Here is a 19076-nt window from a genome sequence, read left to right as displayed (position 1 = left end):
TGGACAACTTGCAATTAATTTTTTATAACGTTCTCAATATTCATGTAGAGTTTCAGTTTTTCTTTGTTTGATTCCACTTATTTCCTTTCTTATAGATGATGCTTTAGTTGCTGAAAAAACCTTTCTAAGAATAAGTTTCTAATTTGCGCCCAAATGGTGATTGAGCTTGGGGGTAAATAATAGAGCCAGTTCTTAGCATATTTAATCAAAGTAAAAGGAAAAGCTACTAACCTTATTTGTTCTTCAATTATATCATGTGGTCTCATACTTGAAAAAACCACATAAAGCTCTTTCAAATGACGATGTGGGTCTTTATTCTCCAATCCTTGTAATTTTGGTAATATATGAATCATACTTGTTCATAATTCCAGTGGTGCGTTCAATATTGGGTATGTGATGCAAAGTGGTTGTTTTTCAGCGGCAACTGCGGCCATAGTATCTCTTCGGTTGGTGTCAATTGGAGGCTCAGTTTGTATTAAAGATGTGGTGTCTTCGGTGTGCAAAGGTGATCAGGCAGGTGGTTGAGAGACTCCTGAATTGGCCTGTTTTTGCAACTTGATTGCTTTTCTGAACCTTTTTGCAGTCTTCTCGATTTCTAGATCAAACTGAATTATGCTATTTTCAGACTTAGTCATAAAAATAAAAACAAACTGTTAAAGGTACCCGACAACGACGCCAAAATTTGATGAGCGTCGAATCCGTCGATTAAAACTTTTCTCCCTTTCCTTGATTCAATATGAATTTGTAGATAAGGTAGGTGAGTATTGATCCCACAGAGACCTTAACTCTGTTTAATTTGGATGACTAGTTAAATGAGAAGGCCTACGGAGATCCTGAGTTGTGCCTTCACTCCTTGTAAACCGTTCCCCGAATCTACAAGGGAGGTGAGAATTATTGTAACGATTACGTCGATAATAATGTATAATTACTATTTTGCTCCTGAAATAAAATAAGTAGTCTGTTCATGAATTCTCATGCTCAGTTCTTACCTTTTGTGCCTACTATGAGATCAAGATATTCATGTTTATAGGATATCCAGTGATTCTTAAGGCTGATTTAGCTTGAAAGTGTTCAAGTCAAGTACCGCACGGTTCCAGACGATTACTAAAATTTGAATCCGTGACAGACTTACGTGTATTCTTACAAAAAACCACATAAAACTCTTTCAAATGACGATGTGGGTCTTTATTCTCCAATCCTTGTAATTTTGGTAATATATGAATCATACTTGTTCATAATTCCAGTGGTGCGTTCAATATTGGGTATGGGATGCAAAGTGGTTGTTTTTCAGCGGCAGCTGCGGCCATAGTATCTCTTCGGTTGGTGTCAATTGGAGGCTCAGTTTGTATTAAAGATGTGGTGTCTTCGGTGTGCAAAGGTGATCAGGCAGGTGGTTGAGAGACTCCTGAATTGGCCTGTTTTTGCAACTTGATTGCTTTTCTGAACCTTTTTGCAGTCTTCTCGATTTCTAGATCAAACTGAATTATGCTATTTTCAGACTTAGTCATAAAAATAAAAACAAACTGTTAAAGGTACCCGACAACGACGCCAAAATTTGATGAGCGTCGAATCCGTCAATTAAAACTTTTCTCCCTTTCCTTGGTTCAATATGAATTTATAGATAAGGTAGGTGAGTATTGATCCCACAGAGACCTTAACTCTGTTTAATTTGGATGACTAGTTAAATGAGAAGAATAGTTTAAAACAAAAAGACAGAATAAGGAAATTTTTGTTTGAAAAAATTGATTTTGCCTTGGATAAGCAAAAAAATCTTTAAAGAAAAAAAATAAAAAGTACAATTGAGATGGTCAAACAAATAGTTAAATTAAATTCAGCTGAAGATAATCAAATGGAGGGATTTAGCAGTTAATCATTGATTAGAAAAATAATTTATTTTATTATCCATTATTTGGTTATAGTGGTTAAAAACGCAAATCCCACCCATTTTTTCTTATGACTAAACTAATCCGCTTCGCGTTTAAATTAATTTCTAGTTAACTAACCACCCCAACATACTTGTAGATTTAATTAGTTAACTGCTTTAGGAGAGAAAACCTAAACTTGATCAATAAACGCGAATTATTTAAATCGTAGATTTAATTAGTTAACTGCTTTAAGAGAAAAAACCCAAACTTGATCAATAAACGTGAATTATTTAAATCAAATCTACTAATTCCTTAAAACGAATATGCTAATTGCTATTTATTATTAACCCAATTAAATAATTACGGATTTAATTGGATTAATTATCAATATATTGTCTTTCTAAGAAATTCAATAGATCTCTTGAATTCTTAAGAGGACAATAATGGAGGTGCTGTTTTTCGAAATCAGAAATTAATAAAAAATGGAAATAAGATGAAGAGAATTTAAATGTATAATCTCACAATTTGAATAAAACCTTAATTTAGACTAACATTCAACTGAAAATAATTGTTTAACCTCTAAGAGTCATAATAAAATTGTAAAAAAGAGAAGAAGAAGGGGGCGGCAAGGGAGGCGGCTGAATATGGGAGAGGAAAAAAAAAAGAAAAAATGATGTTAGGATTGACCTATAGCCTTGCCTAAAGCTTTAATCCTTCAATCTAAAAATCTTCTAATTCAGCATTTTTTCAATTTTTTTTAATTTCTATTAAAAAATCTATTAAAAATTAAATTTTAAATAATATTTAATTATTTATATTAAAATTATAAAATTTAATAAAAAAAAGTGGTGAATTTTAATCATAGGAAGTCATTCAAAATATAGTCCAGAATTCCATTTAGCTTAACTATTAAATACAACCAATGATTGATAGTTGAAGGATATACAATTATTTAATACGTAAATTGGCTAATAAGGGTAAATATTTATATAATTCATTTATTATTAAAATAAATATATAATTATTAATATATTATATTAAATTATTTATTTCATTATTGAAATAAATAAATATTTTTATTTATTAAATTATATTTATTTCATTAATAAAATAAATAAATTAATAATAATAATAATAATAATAAGAAATATATATAATGTTAAAAAAAGGTAAACTGGTCTTTTAATATAAAAAATAGCAGTTATTAATGAATAATTCTAATTTTATAATTTTTTAATCTTTCATTTAATATGAATGCTTGTTTTTCTTTATAAAATCATTTATGATTTTATTTTCACACATGATGAAAATTTTTCAAATTAAAATTTTTCATTTTTTTTAAATTCTCTCATTTAATATGAATAATTTTATAAAAAAATAATTTAAATAAATTCTTACAAAATTATTTATAATTTTATTTTTATATATGATAGAAAACTTTTTAAGTTAAAAAATTTTGAATTCTTATATTCCAAACAAAAATTTTGTAAAAAAATTAAATTTTTATAAAATTTTGGATTTTAAATGAAAGAATTTTATCAGAAAAGAATTCAGATTATATAAAAAAAATTTTGTTTATTGATTGATGAACTAAGTTTTATTATATAAAAAATAAAATTATAGTAGAAATTTTCAGATTAGTGTAGCGCAGTCAAATTTCAAAGTTGAACGCGGAAACGCGCATGAGAAAAAGTCTCCTTCAAAGATTAAGTCAACTTAAAGGAATGATTCTCGGTTCTTAGGAGATAAAGTTATTTTTTGAAAATTCCATTAATATTATTTTCTCTTCATTCTATTAATTTTGTATTTTTTAATTATTTTAAAATTATTATTTATTTTTTATATTATAATAATATATAAATTAATTATTATAATTCTATTTAATTTTATTTTATTTCAAATAATTTTTTTAAAATATCTTTTTAATATTTAATAAAATTTAGTATTTTTAAAATAAATATAATTATAAAATTAATAAAAAAATATTATTTATATATAGAAATTATAAGACGACTTTTAAATATAATACTTTTTTTTATTTTATAATTTTTATTCATTTTTTTATTTTATTATTTTAAAATTATTATTCACTTTGTTATAATCCTATTTTATTTTATTTTATTTTTAAAAAATTTCTCCAAACATCTTAATATTAGTTTAAATGTAATTAATCTAAACTAATCTATAAATTATAAACATTATAATTGATGAATTTTATTATATTTTAAAATTAATTTTAAATTAAAAATTTTATATAATAGTAAATTTATTTATTATTTTTTAATTAATAAATAAAAATAATTTATAATAAATGTAAATATGATTATTTTATTAAATAATTTTTATTTATTTTTAAAAATAATATATTATAAAGTTTTACTTATTCAAGTTACATTTTATTTGTATTACTATAAATATTTTAATACTTCTTATAAAATCTGTTTAATTAAAAGAAAATTGATATGAGTATTTTAGTTTTTTAACTAAAATTAACGATGATTTAACTTAAAATCTAATGGGAGAGACTAATGGCATAATTTTTAAAAATTACAGTGACTAAATTGACGATTTTTTAAAAGAGAGGGATGAAAAATTATATTTCACTAAACCAGTAAGACTAAATTATAGTTTACCCTAATTTTAATCCGTCAAATCCATTTTCTTTTAAAAGATTTTGAATTGTAATAAAATTATTATAAAAATTTAAACAGAAAAGAAATTAAGAATTTAAAATTCATATAGTATAATTAATTTAATTAATAAAATTTAAATTAAATTAGTTTGAATTATTTGAAAATTATATATTTAGTAAAATTATATATTTTTATTAATTCTAATCCATATAAAATTTTAATTAAAATTATTTATTAAAACAATTTTATCAATAAAACTATAAGATATTTAAATAACATAATATAATAATTATTTTAAATATTTTATTTAATTTTTAAGTATTTAAATAATATTAAAATCAAGATAATTTTAAAAATTAAAAAATATTTTTCAAATATTATTTTAAGTTTATTAATAAAATTAAAACAGTTATTTTTAAAATTACTGAAAATTTCAAATTTTCAGTCTGAGTTACTCCAACCAACCAAATAAAGTATAAACAGTGAGTTTCATTATAGCTTGGAGACTGAATAATAATTTTCCAATTGTTAATTTCCTGCACAGTTTCTTCTTCTTCCTATTTATGATTATTTTTATGGACTAATGCAAAGACGTATGAATTTGATTTGCAATGTTTTCCGCTGAAAACAGAGCAGCTTCTGCATCTGCTCTTTCCTGTTCTTCTCCTACCTCCATCTCCTCCTCCTCCTCCTCCTCCGCCTACTCTTCCTCTTCTTCTTCTTCTTCTTCAGAATGGAGATATGATGTGTTCCTCAGTTTTAGAGGTCTAGATACTCGCGATAACTTCTCTGACCATTTATACTCGGCTCTAAAGGAAAGAGGCGTTAAGGTATTTAGGGATGATAAGCAACTGGGAAAAGGGAAGATCATTACTCAAGCAATCTTTCGAGCAATCGAAGAATCGAAGCTTTCAATTGTTGTGTTTTCAAGAAATTATGCTTCGTCAGAATGGTGTTTGGATGAAATTGTAAAGATCGTTGAATGTGTGAATGAAAACAGTCATGTAGCTTTTCCAGTTTTCTATCATGTATCACCTGATGATGTGATGAATCAAACTGGCCATTATGAGGACGCTTTTCTTCGTCATCAGAAGCTTTTCAAGAAGGAGAGATTGCAGAGATGGAGGATTGCTCTCATTGAAATTGCCGGTATATCGGGATGGGATGTCCAAAATTACAGGTAACTCCCCACTCATTCATTCTTTCTGTTTCCTTTTGTTTTTTTTCCAATGTGAATTCAGCAATTTAAACTAATAGGAGGAGGTTTCTACAGGAAATGAATGAAATCTGAATAATTTATTGTAAGTTTTAATGAATTTTTATAGGTTTTTTTTTATTTTTTTATTTTAAAAACTTTTAAATTTCCATTTCTCATATTGAATTGTAATAAACATCAAACCAAATAACTAGTAATGAATTGAATAATATTAAAGATTTTATATCTTTATATTTTTATATAATCATTGTTTTGGTAAATTATAAAAAATTAGTTTGATTTGATATCTTTTTCAAATAAGTCATGTAAATTAATTTACATTAAAAATAACTATGTGATTATACACGGTTAGCCAATATTTTTTCTTTTAATATCATTAAAAATATTGTCATACATTTAAAATTTAATTAGAAAATAATGTTTAATTAATATAAAATTATATTTTAATCTTTAAATTTTATTAAAAACTATGATTTAGTCTTTATATTTCTAAATTTAATTATAAAATTTTGTTTTATTGATAAAATAGTTTTTTTTTATTTTATCCTTATACTTTTATAAATTAATCTTTAAATATATAATTATTTATAAATAAGTATTTATATTTTTTACAAACTAATTTTTTTAAATATTTAATAATATTTAGTATTTTATATTTATTAAGATTTTAACGCCATATGGCTCAAAGAATCTTTTTTATTCTAACTTTTGCTTCTTTATGCTCCGTTTGGATTGTAGGGGAAGAGAAGGAAAATAACTAAGAGAATTTGTGTTTGGTCAAGTACATAGGTAGAAGGAAAAAATAATTTCACATATATTATATTAAATTTAATAAACAAAAATACTAATTTATAAATATAAATACTCATTAGTAATTATAACATTTATGAATAGATTTATAAAAATATAAAGATTAATTTTACTTAAAATAATAAGTAGTTTGTTTTAATTTCCATGTAGTTTCAAAAAGGGTCGATTATTTTTTGTCAATGTGATGAATGTTCTGTAAAATAATTATTTAAAAAACAAAGTGTACCACTTTACATAAAGTTATGTGATACCATGCATACGTTCATTAATTTAAACAATTTTAGAAGTTATTATTATTTTTTAAATATTATCATTTTTCTTTTTTTTTTTTCCAAAGTAAAAGATATATAAAAAAACTCTTTTACAAAAATTTATGAGATAAAATATAAAATAGATCTTATTAAAAATATTATTATTTAATACTACAAATCAATTAAAAATTCTGAATTAATTTTTTAAAAGTTTACATGTTACTAATTATTTATAAAACATATAAAACTACCTATTGCAACAATATATTATTATTATTATTATTATCATTAATGTTAATGTTTATGTAGCGCTTAAACAATAATTTTTGTCTAGACTCCATCTGATCCAAAATATAAACAATTAGATCCTGTTTAATTTTTATGTAAGACCAACCCATCATATTATTATATTTTTGCTGGGTCTAAATAAATTCTTCCCCTGATTAAATTATGTCAAACTTGGGTTAAACTGTAGATGCCTTAATCTTGGGCTTTCACTGGTTTAAAAAAATAAAGTCAGATTTGAAAAATTATCTTATACTTTACCTTCCCCTACATCTGTTCAAACTTAATACACCATTCTTTGTTATATTTTCTTCCTAAACAATGTTTCCCAAACAAAAACCTCAAAAATCTTGGCTGACCTCTTCACACTCCTTCCAACACAATATCAATCTTTTTTCACTTCTATCTTGTGTTAGGGGGGCAACATGCTATTTTCTTGTAATATTGGGTTAATCCCCTTTGCTCTCTAAATTTATTGCTAATTACATTTAATGTATCATCACTGAACTCTAATTGGCATTAGCAAAATCATGCAACTTTGTCTCTCTCAGAAAGGTTACTATTGCTAAATTCTTTTAGAGGTTTAACGTACAAAATATGATTATGTTTATTTTGTCTTTGTAGATCTGAGTCAAAATTATTAAAAAGCATAGTTAAGAAGATATCACGTAATTTGAGATGCACATCCCCAAGGACTGGCAAGCAGTTGGTTCCATTAAGTTCCCAAATAAAGAAGATTAATTTGTATCTATACGAAGGGTTAGATAAGACTGACATAGTGAGAATTTGTGAGATGGATGGAATGAGCAGTACAACTATTGGAAGAGTTGTTTATGATGTAGTCATTAATCAGAAATGGGGATTGTTTCGTTTTCAAGAACTTGTTTCTGAAATGCCAAGGGAGTGTAGGAGAAACATATGGGATGCTGATAGAGTAACAAATGTGATAAGGAATAAACTGCAACATAAAAAAGTACTTGTTCTTATTGATGATATGGATAAACTAGAACTAGTGGCATCCTTGGTTAGAAAGCATGGCTGGTTCATTCCAGGAAGTAGAATTGTTATATCAGCTAGAATTCTTAACAAAACTAGCTTGAAAGTACTAGACATAAGTTTTGGTCAACCAAAGGATAGGGGGAATGTACTTAATGTAATATTTAATGAAGCAGAAAAGGCAAATAATGGCATGTTCTTAGATGTTGCATGTTTCTTGACGGAGATGGATGATGATCATGTAACAAGAACAGTTCAATCATTGTTCAGTGATCATCTGCAGGCAAAGAGTGGAATGAAAGTTCTCATCAATAAATCTTTGATAGATATTTCAGTTAATGAGCATATTTTGCCTCTACAAGATCTAAGTGACAAATGCTTTACCCAGAAAAACCTGGAAGAGCCTAGAAGCCACAAGAAGTTTTTGGTAAGAGTTTTGACAAGTAGTTTAAGCTTGGAAGGTTCTGTTAATCTTAAAACTGTTTCTCTCACTAATTTTTTTTGCTAATTGTTAGGATATGGTAGGCATTTACAGAATGGAGGGGGTTGACGGTGAATCAAGCCAATCAAATTTGAAGACTGAAAATGAATCAATGAAGGGTCGTTTAAACAACGACAAATCTTGGAGTCAGAACCAAAATTTAGTTGGAAATGCTGTTTCTGGAAAGGATACAAGTTCTCTGCACATTCTTGCAAGAGAACCAGTTAAAGTAAGGGAATATCCAGCTTGTGTTGCGCCATTGGAATTGAAAAGCAGTGGCATATCAGAAGCTAGTTGTGCAGTTGTTGGAAAATACAATGCAGCTAAATTGCAATCAAAGCTTAGATTCCAGGAAGTCATTAATCAGCATCAGTTACAGTTTTTCATGCCTCAGAGCTCAAATGGTAAGAAGATTGTTAGAATTCCTAGAGCTGTAGTTGAAGAGGGAATTAAACAGTGGGATGCATGTCTCGTGGGGCAATTACTTGGGAAAAGTGCTGATATCAGTGTAATGCTGAGTTTGGCTAATGGATTATGGGGCAAAGAAGGAAGAATAGAAGTAACCAAAACTGAAAATGACCTTTACATCTTTAAATTTCCAAATGAAAGAACAAGAGACTTTGTTCTGGAATCTGGACCTTGGTACGTAGCAAATAATCCTTTAGTGATGCGGAGATGGCAACCCAGGATGAAACTGTTGGAACTTAATAAATCAAGAATCCCTGTTTGGATCAAACTTACAGGGATCCCTATGGAGTATATGACGATGCAGGGGCTGAGTTATATAGCTAGTGCTCTTGGGAAACCTTTGAATGTTGATAGGGCAACTGCTAGTGTGTCTGCAATTGCAAAAGTCTGTGTGGAAGTGAGCATAGAAGACAAGATGATGGAAAATATAACAGTTATGGATGATGATGGTGAGGAGCTGGTTGTAAGAGTGGAGTACCTCTGGATGCCTGAAAAGTGCATTTCCTGCAGAGAGTTTGGACATTCAATAAGGACATGTCTGCGCTTCAAGAATTTGATTGGAAAAACTGATTAGTTTTTTTTTGGTCGAAAATCTGATTCGTTCCTGTGAAGGGACATGGTATCAATATCTGTATTGTGGAACATACATGGATACCATAGCTGTTTAGTTCAAGCTCAAGAGCACGGGAGTAGTTATTCATCATGACAATGTGAAAAATGAAGAAGAACAAAGATCTTTTGAAGAATAATAAAGGAAAGAGCAGAAGAAAAAAAATCATGTGATAGGCATTGGGAGGATGCTAAAATCCTTCTTAGTATCTCTTGTGCTGCTTTTGTGCAGGGCTTATGAGAGTTCAAATGCAAAATTTTTGTTAGTGGATGAGTAATAGTTCATTAAAACCTTTGTTAATTTTGTGGTTTAAATTTTGGATATTTTTTCATTGGTTGAATTGTGATGTGACTTAAAAAATAGAATCTGTATTGGAAGCAGAGGGTGAGGGCTGATAGGACTTTGAGAGTTCTGAGAAATTTTAGGACATACATTATAATTAGGTTTTAAGAGCTCCAAAATATTATATCACACTTTTTCATTTCATCACAGTCTGTAAACATAAATCTTATACTCGAACCACTATATTTTTTAACTTACTAAAATTCAGAATTTATTTCATTACAAGAAATTAACAAGTTTTGCTACTACAAAGGATACAAAATCTAAAGAGGTTCAAGGTGAATTGGTAAGTCATTCACTGGAATGGGAGTTGGATCAAATATGACCTTCTCATCTTCAATCACTTTCTTCCATTTGAACTTGGTCACCACATTATGCATGAAAATAAGAATCTCTAATCTAGCATATTCTTTTCCAGGACACATGAGAGGTCCTCCTCCAAATGGGACAAAAGTGTATGGTGCAGGTCCATCTCCTTCAAATCTTGAAGGATCAAATTTTTCTGGATTTGGAAAATATTTCGGATTTTTGTGGGTTGAATACACTGTCCAGTGAGCCTGCAGGGCTACTAATTGATTAGCCTCAGGTATGCATTTCTGGGAAAAATTTGCTAAGACCCAATCTACTATGGACCCGAAACATATGCAAGTGGGTCAAAAAAATCAATTGGGATCCACTTTTCATTTGTTTACGATCCATGGTGGACTGGTCCACCAAAAAATTTCCCTGCATTTATATATAAACATTGAAAACTATTCATTGCCCAGGAATGTTAACGTACCTTCCAGCCCTTTGGAATGGTGAAACCTGCATAAGTAAAGTCAGTTATAGCCTCTCTGAATCCTCCTGGAGAAGGTGGTAGTAGCCTCATTGTCTCACAAGCGACACACCATGAATATTTCATCTTCTGAACGTCTTCCCAGTTCAGCAACTCTTCTGGAGCCTTAGACTTTGCAATCTCCATTTGTTCTATATATTAAACAACAAAATTTATCTTTATGTAAAGTGTGTTTTTGTGGTATCAACCATATCATATCCCCACTCATGCTTACGGATGGAACTATCCGTGCATATGGATGGAACTAATCCATACTCTCAAAGTAATTAAAAAAAAAAAAATCAGTAAGTGTTAGGATAAGTTGTTTGACATTATTTTTACTTAATTGGAGTCAAAAGTTCATCCATCATGGATGGAGTAATTAGTTGAGTTTTTTATTCTTAGTGAACCGACTCGGTGTAAATAAGATTTAGTCTCAATCTTAGAGCCGTGCGAGATAAATAAAAATCTTATGCACATTTTTAAATGAGAGAAAGAAGTGAGTAATCCTTTTTTCGACTTTGATTCTACTACGTCCACTATTTTTCTTTATATTATTTCGAAAATAGTTTTTTTTTCTTTAGAAATTAAAGCAAGAAAATTCCAGGAATATATGGAGATGGACTCACCATTGAGGACTTTAGTATAGACGTGTGGGTGCTCCACAAGATTCTTGAGAGTAAATGTTATAGTGGTACTTATTGTATCGTGACTAGCAATAAGAAGTGCCATTATCCGATTAGCTATTTCAATCTCGCTCATCAATGGCCTTCCATTCTCATCTTTTGCAAGAAGCATACGATTTAACAAATCTGCATAAGCTGTCTCTTTCTTCTCCAACATCTCCATTTTTCTCTGCTGGATCATCACTAAAAGCTCATTAAGTATGAATTTGCTTCCTTTAATAGCTCTGTTATAAGCTGTACCTGGAAAATTCATGGGCACTGACATCATCCCAGAAGTTACAAGAGCAAAAGGATCAGCAAATTTGGTAACCTGATTTGGATCTTTGATGCTCAGAAACAATCTGCAAGCTAATGCAAATGTGTACTTCTTTGAAAGTGGGAAGATCTTCACTTGTTTATAAGGATACCAATCTTTCTTCAGGTGTTCTCTTGCCATGGAATCCATTACAGGAATGTGATGTTGCAGAGCTTCAGTTTTAAGAATTTCAGGCAATAATCTACGTATTCTTGTTGATTCTTCTTTCAATGAAAGTTGAAGAGAATCCTGGAACAGCACTTTCATTAATGAACGAGGCCACCATGCAGTCACATACTTTTTCTCACTTGTAAATAACAACTTGTTTCCTGAAGCTCCACAGAAGACAGCAATTCTTTCTCCGAGCAACGAGGTTTGGAAAACGTCCGGCGAGTACTTGCTTACTCTATCTTTAATGAATTTCTCAGGCTCTCCCCGCCGTCCAACCTTGAGGTATTCCAAACTTTCACCGACAAATGGCCACCCTTTGTTACCAGGTGGAAGGTTGTCGCCATGGGAGGCTGAAGGCTTCTGTTTGTAGAGAAGAAAGATGAGAGATAGAGAGATGAAGAAGACTGCAAGATGAAGGAGATAAGAGAAGAAGACGTCCATGTCTTCTTGATGAGTTTTTGAAGAAAATGAAGCGTAGCAGATTGATGTTGAGGAAGGAGACGATCGAATTTTAATACATAGGCAATAGGTTAAGCAACGCAGCTTACGTGGTTCAGTTCTTCAGGCTTGAAATATGTGTGTGCAATATTCATGACCATGTGTTATATTTTACATTTTTTTCTGAAAATACATTATTAAATTATTTTAAATTCATATTTGTATCCATATATTTTTTAAAAAATTAAAATTATTTTTTTATTAAATATAAAAAAATCTAAAAATTAATGATTTCGCATTAAATTTTGCAAGCTATATTCTAAATTCCGTAGCTCGTATAATAAAATTTCAAAATTATTTTAATTAATTTTATTGAGATTGATTAAAAATTATAATTAATAAAAATTAGAGTATTATCGATAATACAGAAAATCATTTTTTATTTTTTTATATTAATTATCATAACTTTTATAAATTTAAATATTAAATAAGTTGTGATTATACTAAATATTCAACAAATTAATCTCAAATATTATGAAAATATAAATATATTCGAATTTAAATCTATCTGAATTTAAATTTGATTAATATTCGAGATGATTTTAAATTTGATTAAAATTTATTTTAAATTTAATTATTATTATTACAAAATAATATTAAATCTTTTTAATTATATATATTATAATTAATAATTCATATAAAATACATTTTATTAATAATTTTCCTTTTAAAAATAATATTTTTAAAAAAGAATTTAATTTGAATTTTTAAATGAAAACATATAAAAATTTATAAAAATTGTTATAAAATATATATTTTATATTAAATTAATTATTTATATAAATATATAATAAATATAAATAAAATAAAATTTTTATTTAATTAAAATTAATCTTTATATACGAGCAGGGGCAGAGAGAAGATACAGCAAGGGACACGTGCCATACCGCGCAGCCGGTGCGTTATCAAAGGGAAACTTCTAACTCCACCACTGTATACGAGTACTCAAGGTATAATAAAAATTTAGCTCCAAATTTTTTTTTTATTTTAGCCAAATTGAACTTTAACTAAACTCTAGACTAATTTGAAAAAAGAAAGTTAAAATAATAAACATTAACAATCAACGTAGAAATAAAATTAATTATTTACCTGAAGCCAGTCAAAACTTTCCCTCATACGTCCATACTCATTCGCAATATAACGCAGCCTCTCTTCTTCTCTAATTTCTTTTTAGGGTAATTTACGGTATAACGCCTAAAATTTAGTAAAATTCAAGATTTATTCTCTACTTTTTTTAATAAAAATTAAGTTATTCTATAAATTTTTATTTTATTAATAAAATAATCATATTATTAAATTTTTTAAAAAATATTTTTCATATTTTCTGATATTTAAAATATTCATAAAATTTAATAAAAAAATATTTTCCTGATAAAAAAAACTATTTTAAAAAAAATACTCTCTTTTAAATAGAAAAAATCATTTTTTACATTTTAAAATTTTTATTAAGATTTTTTATATTAATTTGTTAATAAATTTTAATTTTTAAAGTAAAATTAAGTAATAAAAAATAAATTATTTTATCAAAAATTTAAAAAATTTTTTATAAAAAATATTTTTTAAATATAAATAAAAATATTTTTTAAATATAAATTATTTTCTACAAATAAACAGAATCTAAATTATGAATTTTATTTATCTTATACATTATATTATAAATTATTTTTTAAATTAATTTATATATTTCTTATTGGGAAAATACAATTGGTTTAATTTTAGTTCAAAAGCTGGCACAAGCAAGAATAATTTCCTAAATTTCTATATTTAACATTAAATTTTTATCTCAAACTAATGTGATACTTACTCTTTTCTCAGTGACGCAAATATTTATGTTTTACATTCTAAATTTTTATTTCGAGAAAGTTGTGTTGTCCTATATTGATTTGAAATAAAAATTACGGGTATATTTGGTACATCATAATGCAACTAAATTTTTAGATACCAAATACTATCCTAATGATTTTATCAAATTTAAATATGCACTCTTTTGTTTTTTTTTTATTTCATTATTCTCCCCTTTTTCCTATTTTATATACATATTAGAATTTCAAACCAAATTAAATTAAAAATTTTAAATAAAATAAAATAATTGATGTCGCTAAAATTAGATTGATGATATAGCCAAAATGGGACTATGCTGTAATTGGTTAGAATCTATAAGCAAGAAAAAGTGAGGTAGTGGTGGGTGTTCACAGTAGCCACTCCAATGCTCAAATCAGTATCGACGAGTATAGAGAATGTAAGGAATTACTTAGAGCTTTAATATTAGAGAATAGTGTACTTTTGTCTCTGTGATCCTTTTTCTTTTATACTGTAGGAAGGTGGTGATGAATATAGAATTTCCTAATAATCCGGCGATGATGCAGCATTTTGCTTGATAAGAGATATCACCAGCTAATAAGTTATCAATCCTGCGATTACAGGTGTAATGGGTATATGCTGGATTATGTCTTTTAATCGTAACTTTGTGTCGAGACTCATCCATTTGAGGGAAGGGCGAGTCTTGACGTTGCACTGGATGTCACAATGTATGGATCTTCCTTTCCTCGGGATGGACAACATTTTCTACTCACCTAATCCTTGTCACGTGGACCTATCTCACGATGACAGCTCATGGTTTACTTTGGATGATTGTTATGTACCATCAAAGGCCCTCTAGCTGGTCTTTGATTCTTCAAATTCGAAGGTGAAGCTTTGTCTTCTTGATCACGTGGCACAATTTGACTGTTTGTATCCTTTTTCCTTCCCTTAGTCATAATGGCAGCCTCATTTTTTGGTCCATATTAAAGGCTTTGCCAGCCATGTTACTGTATAAGAACTCTCCTTTCTCTTTTATTTTTTGCAACTACCATCTTCGGGAGATATAGAATGGGGCACTTGCTTTCTTCTTTTTAAAGATAACCAGATCTATGTGAGGGATATCATCATGGTCTACAAAGTGCATCTAAAGGTGAGTTTTTGTGAAGGCGTGGGCATACTACTGAAGGCTGCATCTAGCCTGACTATAATGTCTCTTCAAGGTCGTGATCCTTGGATCTTCATGAAGATGCAATCACACTACTTGGCACTACGGGCTGCAACCAACACGACTTTAGTGCCTTTTCAGTATTATGGCCCTAAGGTGAGGGGTTAGATTATGCAAGGTTGATTCCAAGAGCAAGGTTAGGAAGGTAGTTAGAGAGACAGTTTTTTGCATGGCCTTCCAACTGGTGTTTTCTCATAGGATGAGATGGAGTTTCTGTTAATAGATTTTTGAGGATTTTGATGTAATAGAGACTTTGCTCGAGTCTCTTTTATCTCCTTGTAATCTTTTAAAATGAAAATGCTTATTTTGCCTATCTCATTCGTTAGTATAGACGTATCTATTTGTGGATTTTGACTCCCAGTTTAGCAAATGTTCCTTATAAAATTTTAGTAGAATAGAATAAATACTCGGACATGTGGGCCAGCTGGTACGTGCCCCTGCCTCGTATGACGCCATGTGTATTTTCGTAATAGGTGGCCTTTATTCATCTTGGTTCTTAGCTTATCCTTTAAATTATCCTCTGATCTTTGATTGGCTTCCCCCTTATCCCTTGGAGATTAGTATACCCCCTTCTAAGTTCTCTTGGTGTAGGGGACCAACGTCAGAATGGTCTGGCGGGTATCGCTTTATGACCTGTTCTAGTGAAAACTATCTTATCGCATTGATTAGTGGAACCAATACTCGAATGGTCTGATGGGAACTGCCTTGTGATTTGGCCTGGCGAAAACTGCCTTATAGCCTTGATTTGTGGGACCAATGTCCGAATGGTCTGGTGGGAATCGCTTTGTGACCTAACTTGGTGAAAACTGTCTTATTGCCTTAATTAGTGGGATAAACGCCTGAATAGTTTAGTGGGAACCACCTTATGACTTGGCCTAGCAAAAACTGCCTTATGGTCTTGATTAGTGGGACCAATGCTTGAATGGTCTAGCAGAAACTGCCTTATGACTTGACCTGGAAAAAACTATCTTGTGGCCTTGATTTGTGGGACCAACACTCGAATGGTCTGGCAGGATTGCCTTATAACCTGGTTTGGTGAAAACTGCCTTGTGGCCTTGATTTGTGAGACCAACGCTCGAATGGTCTAGCGAAAATTGTCTTGTGATTAGCCTGGCGAAAAATGCATTGTGGCCTATTACTGTTTCTCTAGTCTCTCTTTCTTTTAGGAAGGTAATCCATTGTTCCTTGTTACTGGAGTATACAACGTATGGAAATAATTTCATTAACTCATTATTGATACAATTTTCTCAAATTACAAATATTTCATGCATAGGGAATAACTTGACCATTTAGTTTGGCCAGCTCATAGGACACTGGGCGAATAGCCTTTGAGACCCTAAACGGTCCTTTTCAATTCTCATCCAGCTTACCAGATTTGGAATTACCACTTGTTATGTCTACTCTTTTGAGGACCAAGTCTCCCACATTGAAGGCTCACGGCCTGACCTTGCTGTTGAATATTCTGGACATTTTATTCCTATAAACTGCCATTCTAAATGCGGTCATTTCCCGTAAGAATTTGGCTTGATCCAAATTGAATCGCATCTCTTTGGGATGTCCTAAAATTTCAGGATATTGTGTCTTAAATCTGCTCACTTGTATTTCCATGGGATGACTGCTTCGGCCCCATATATAAGGAAAAAACGGTATTTCTCCAGTAGCTGCTCTGGGAGTATTCTTGTATGCCCATAGTATGTAAGGTAACTCTTCGGGCCAATTGTCTTTGGTTTAGTTGAGTCTTTTTTTCAACCCCTGTAACTTGGTTTTGTTTGTGATCTCTGCCATTGTAATACCCGGCTCGAATCCGGCATCGGAATTCCTGTCGTTCGGTGGACTCCAGGATGTCGGACTTCTCTAGACGGGTAGGATTTATGTTTTTCTAAAGTCATGAAGTATGTTTTCATGTTTTCAAGTTAAATGGACCTAAGTGGTTGAAAGAAAAGAACCAAGGCAGAAAAGCCAGGTTCGGCCGCCGAAGGTGACATTCGGCCGCCGAACATGCATGGCTTTTGGTTTCACGTTAGGCCGCCGAAGGTGGTCTGGCCAGCCACCTATAAAAGGCCCTCAGTCGGTTGAAAGGATAAGCTTTGCCGTTTCTTTCACTTTCTGAGGTGAGACCCTGTCCTTCTTAAGTTTTCTTCATGTTTTCATCAAATCATGCAAAGGTTTGATTGATTTTTATGTTGTTTTGAAGGTTTTGAGCTAAATACTTGAGATTTTGAAGTTTGGAGAGATTAAAGGAGAGGTGCTTCAAAACTCCACGTTAGGATCGTTCTTCTTCTTGGTTTCAAGAGGTAAGTGAAGATCCTGAACTTGTTTTTATGATTGATGAAGGTTTTATGAGATTTTGGGAGAGAGTTACATGAATAGGGTTAAAAGAGAGTTTTTGATGATTTTGTGTGGTATGTGTTATGCTTTGCTGTTTGTTGGAGTTTTTAGGTAGTTTGTGACCCCTTTGAGCATATACTTGGGTGTATGCAAGTTGAGGAATTGAGGTGGTTGAGATTGGGAGAGTTTATGCATTTTGGCGAGAGGCAGAGCAAGTTTCTGCCTTGCTGATGAACCTAGCTTCGGCCGCCGAAGAATGGTTCGGCCGCCGAATGTGCTGAGGAGGTGACTTCGGTTGCCCAAGCTTGCCCCCGAGCTTTTGGACTTTCGGCTCTGGAGGGGAGTTTCGGCCGCCGAAGGTGCCACCGAAGGTTAGAGACTTTCGTCTCTGGAGTGCCTTTCAGCCCCCAAAACTTGCCCCCCCGAAAGGGTTCGGCTGCCGAAAGTAGAGATTCGGCCGCCGAAGGTGCATGAGTTTCGGCCTGGAGAGGACTTTCGGCCGCCGAACTTGCCGCCGAAAGTGTTCTGTCCAGCTTTCCTTTGCATACTTTTCAGGGATGTTTGAGTGAGTTTAAGGGGATTCTTGGGGAATTTACTAGAGTTATTCATAAGCTAGTTTGGTCCCTCATTTGAGTTTATCTGTGCCTACACAGACCAGAGGAACCAGAGAGAGCAGCAGTGAGTACTGCTCCAGAGTGTTCAGAGCCTGCAGAGTCAGTCCAGATAGCCAGAGGTGAGTGAAACTAAACTTAAGTCTTTTAAGTGAGAAATGAAATGCTTTTAGCATCAGTCATGCATCATGAGTATACAGTAGGTTGTTTGCATTAGAAGCCATGAATATGTTGCATTGCATAGTATTTATTGATGTGGGTGAATGCTGAATGATCCAATAGTTCCAGACAGGAAGTCCAGGACCCCAGTCTACGGCCTGACAGGTATAGGAAAGTCCAGGACCCCAATCTACGGTCTGGCAGGTATAGTAAAGACCAGGTGCCCAGTTTACGCCCTGGCAATGGTAAGTACAGGTGTTATATACACGTATACATATACAGTACAGGAAGACCAGGACCTCATTCTACGGCCTGGCACAGAACAGATACTGGGACTATGTGGTGACAGGTTTACCCTTGATGTGGATTGTCTGTGATATGATGCATTCCATCAGATCATGTTTAAATGACGTGTTTTACTGTTCTACTCACTGGGCTATAGAGCTCATCCTACTCCCTTAACCCCAGTCTTGCAGGTTCAGTGTACAGTGTGCAGGGAAAGTCCAGCAGAGTACAGGAAGAGAGAAGA

The 19076-nt window shown here is 31.1% G+C and overlaps 2 protein-coding genes across 2 annotated transcripts; one reads left to right on the top strand and one right to left on the bottom strand.

Moving 5' to 3' along the window:
• Positions 1-5109: 5109 nt before the first annotated feature.
• On the top strand, positions 5110-9929 carry LOC110606233 (disease resistance protein RPP2B). Its single transcript, XM_021744987.2, has 3 exons — positions 5110-5678; positions 7685-8483; positions 8572-9929. Exons 1-3 carry the CDS (start codon positions 5110-5112, stop codon positions 9577-9579), a joined length of 2376 nt encoding a protein of 791 aa, XP_021600679.1. The 3' UTR covers positions 9580-9929.
• A 103-nt stretch (positions 9930-10032) lies between these two features.
• Positions 10033-12471, bottom strand: LOC110606971 (beta-amyrin 28-monooxygenase). Its single transcript, XM_021746000.2, has 3 exons — positions 11404-12471; positions 10739-10926; positions 10033-10514 (listed from the first exon to the last, which is right to left on the bottom strand). Exons 1-3 carry the CDS (start codon positions 12365-12367, stop codon positions 10221-10223), a joined length of 1446 nt encoding a protein of 481 aa, XP_021601692.1. The 5' UTR covers positions 12368-12471; the 3' UTR covers positions 10033-10220.
• Between the last annotated feature and the right edge of the window lie 6605 nt (positions 12472-19076).

Source organism: Manihot esculenta, chromosome 18, assembly GCF_001659605.2.
Source record: "Manihot esculenta cultivar AM560-2 chromosome 18, M.esculenta_v8, whole genome shotgun sequence".
NCBI lineage: Eukaryota > Viridiplantae > Streptophyta > Magnoliopsida > Malpighiales > Euphorbiaceae > Manihot > Manihot esculenta.
This window is presented reverse-complemented; position numbering and strand designations above follow the sequence as displayed.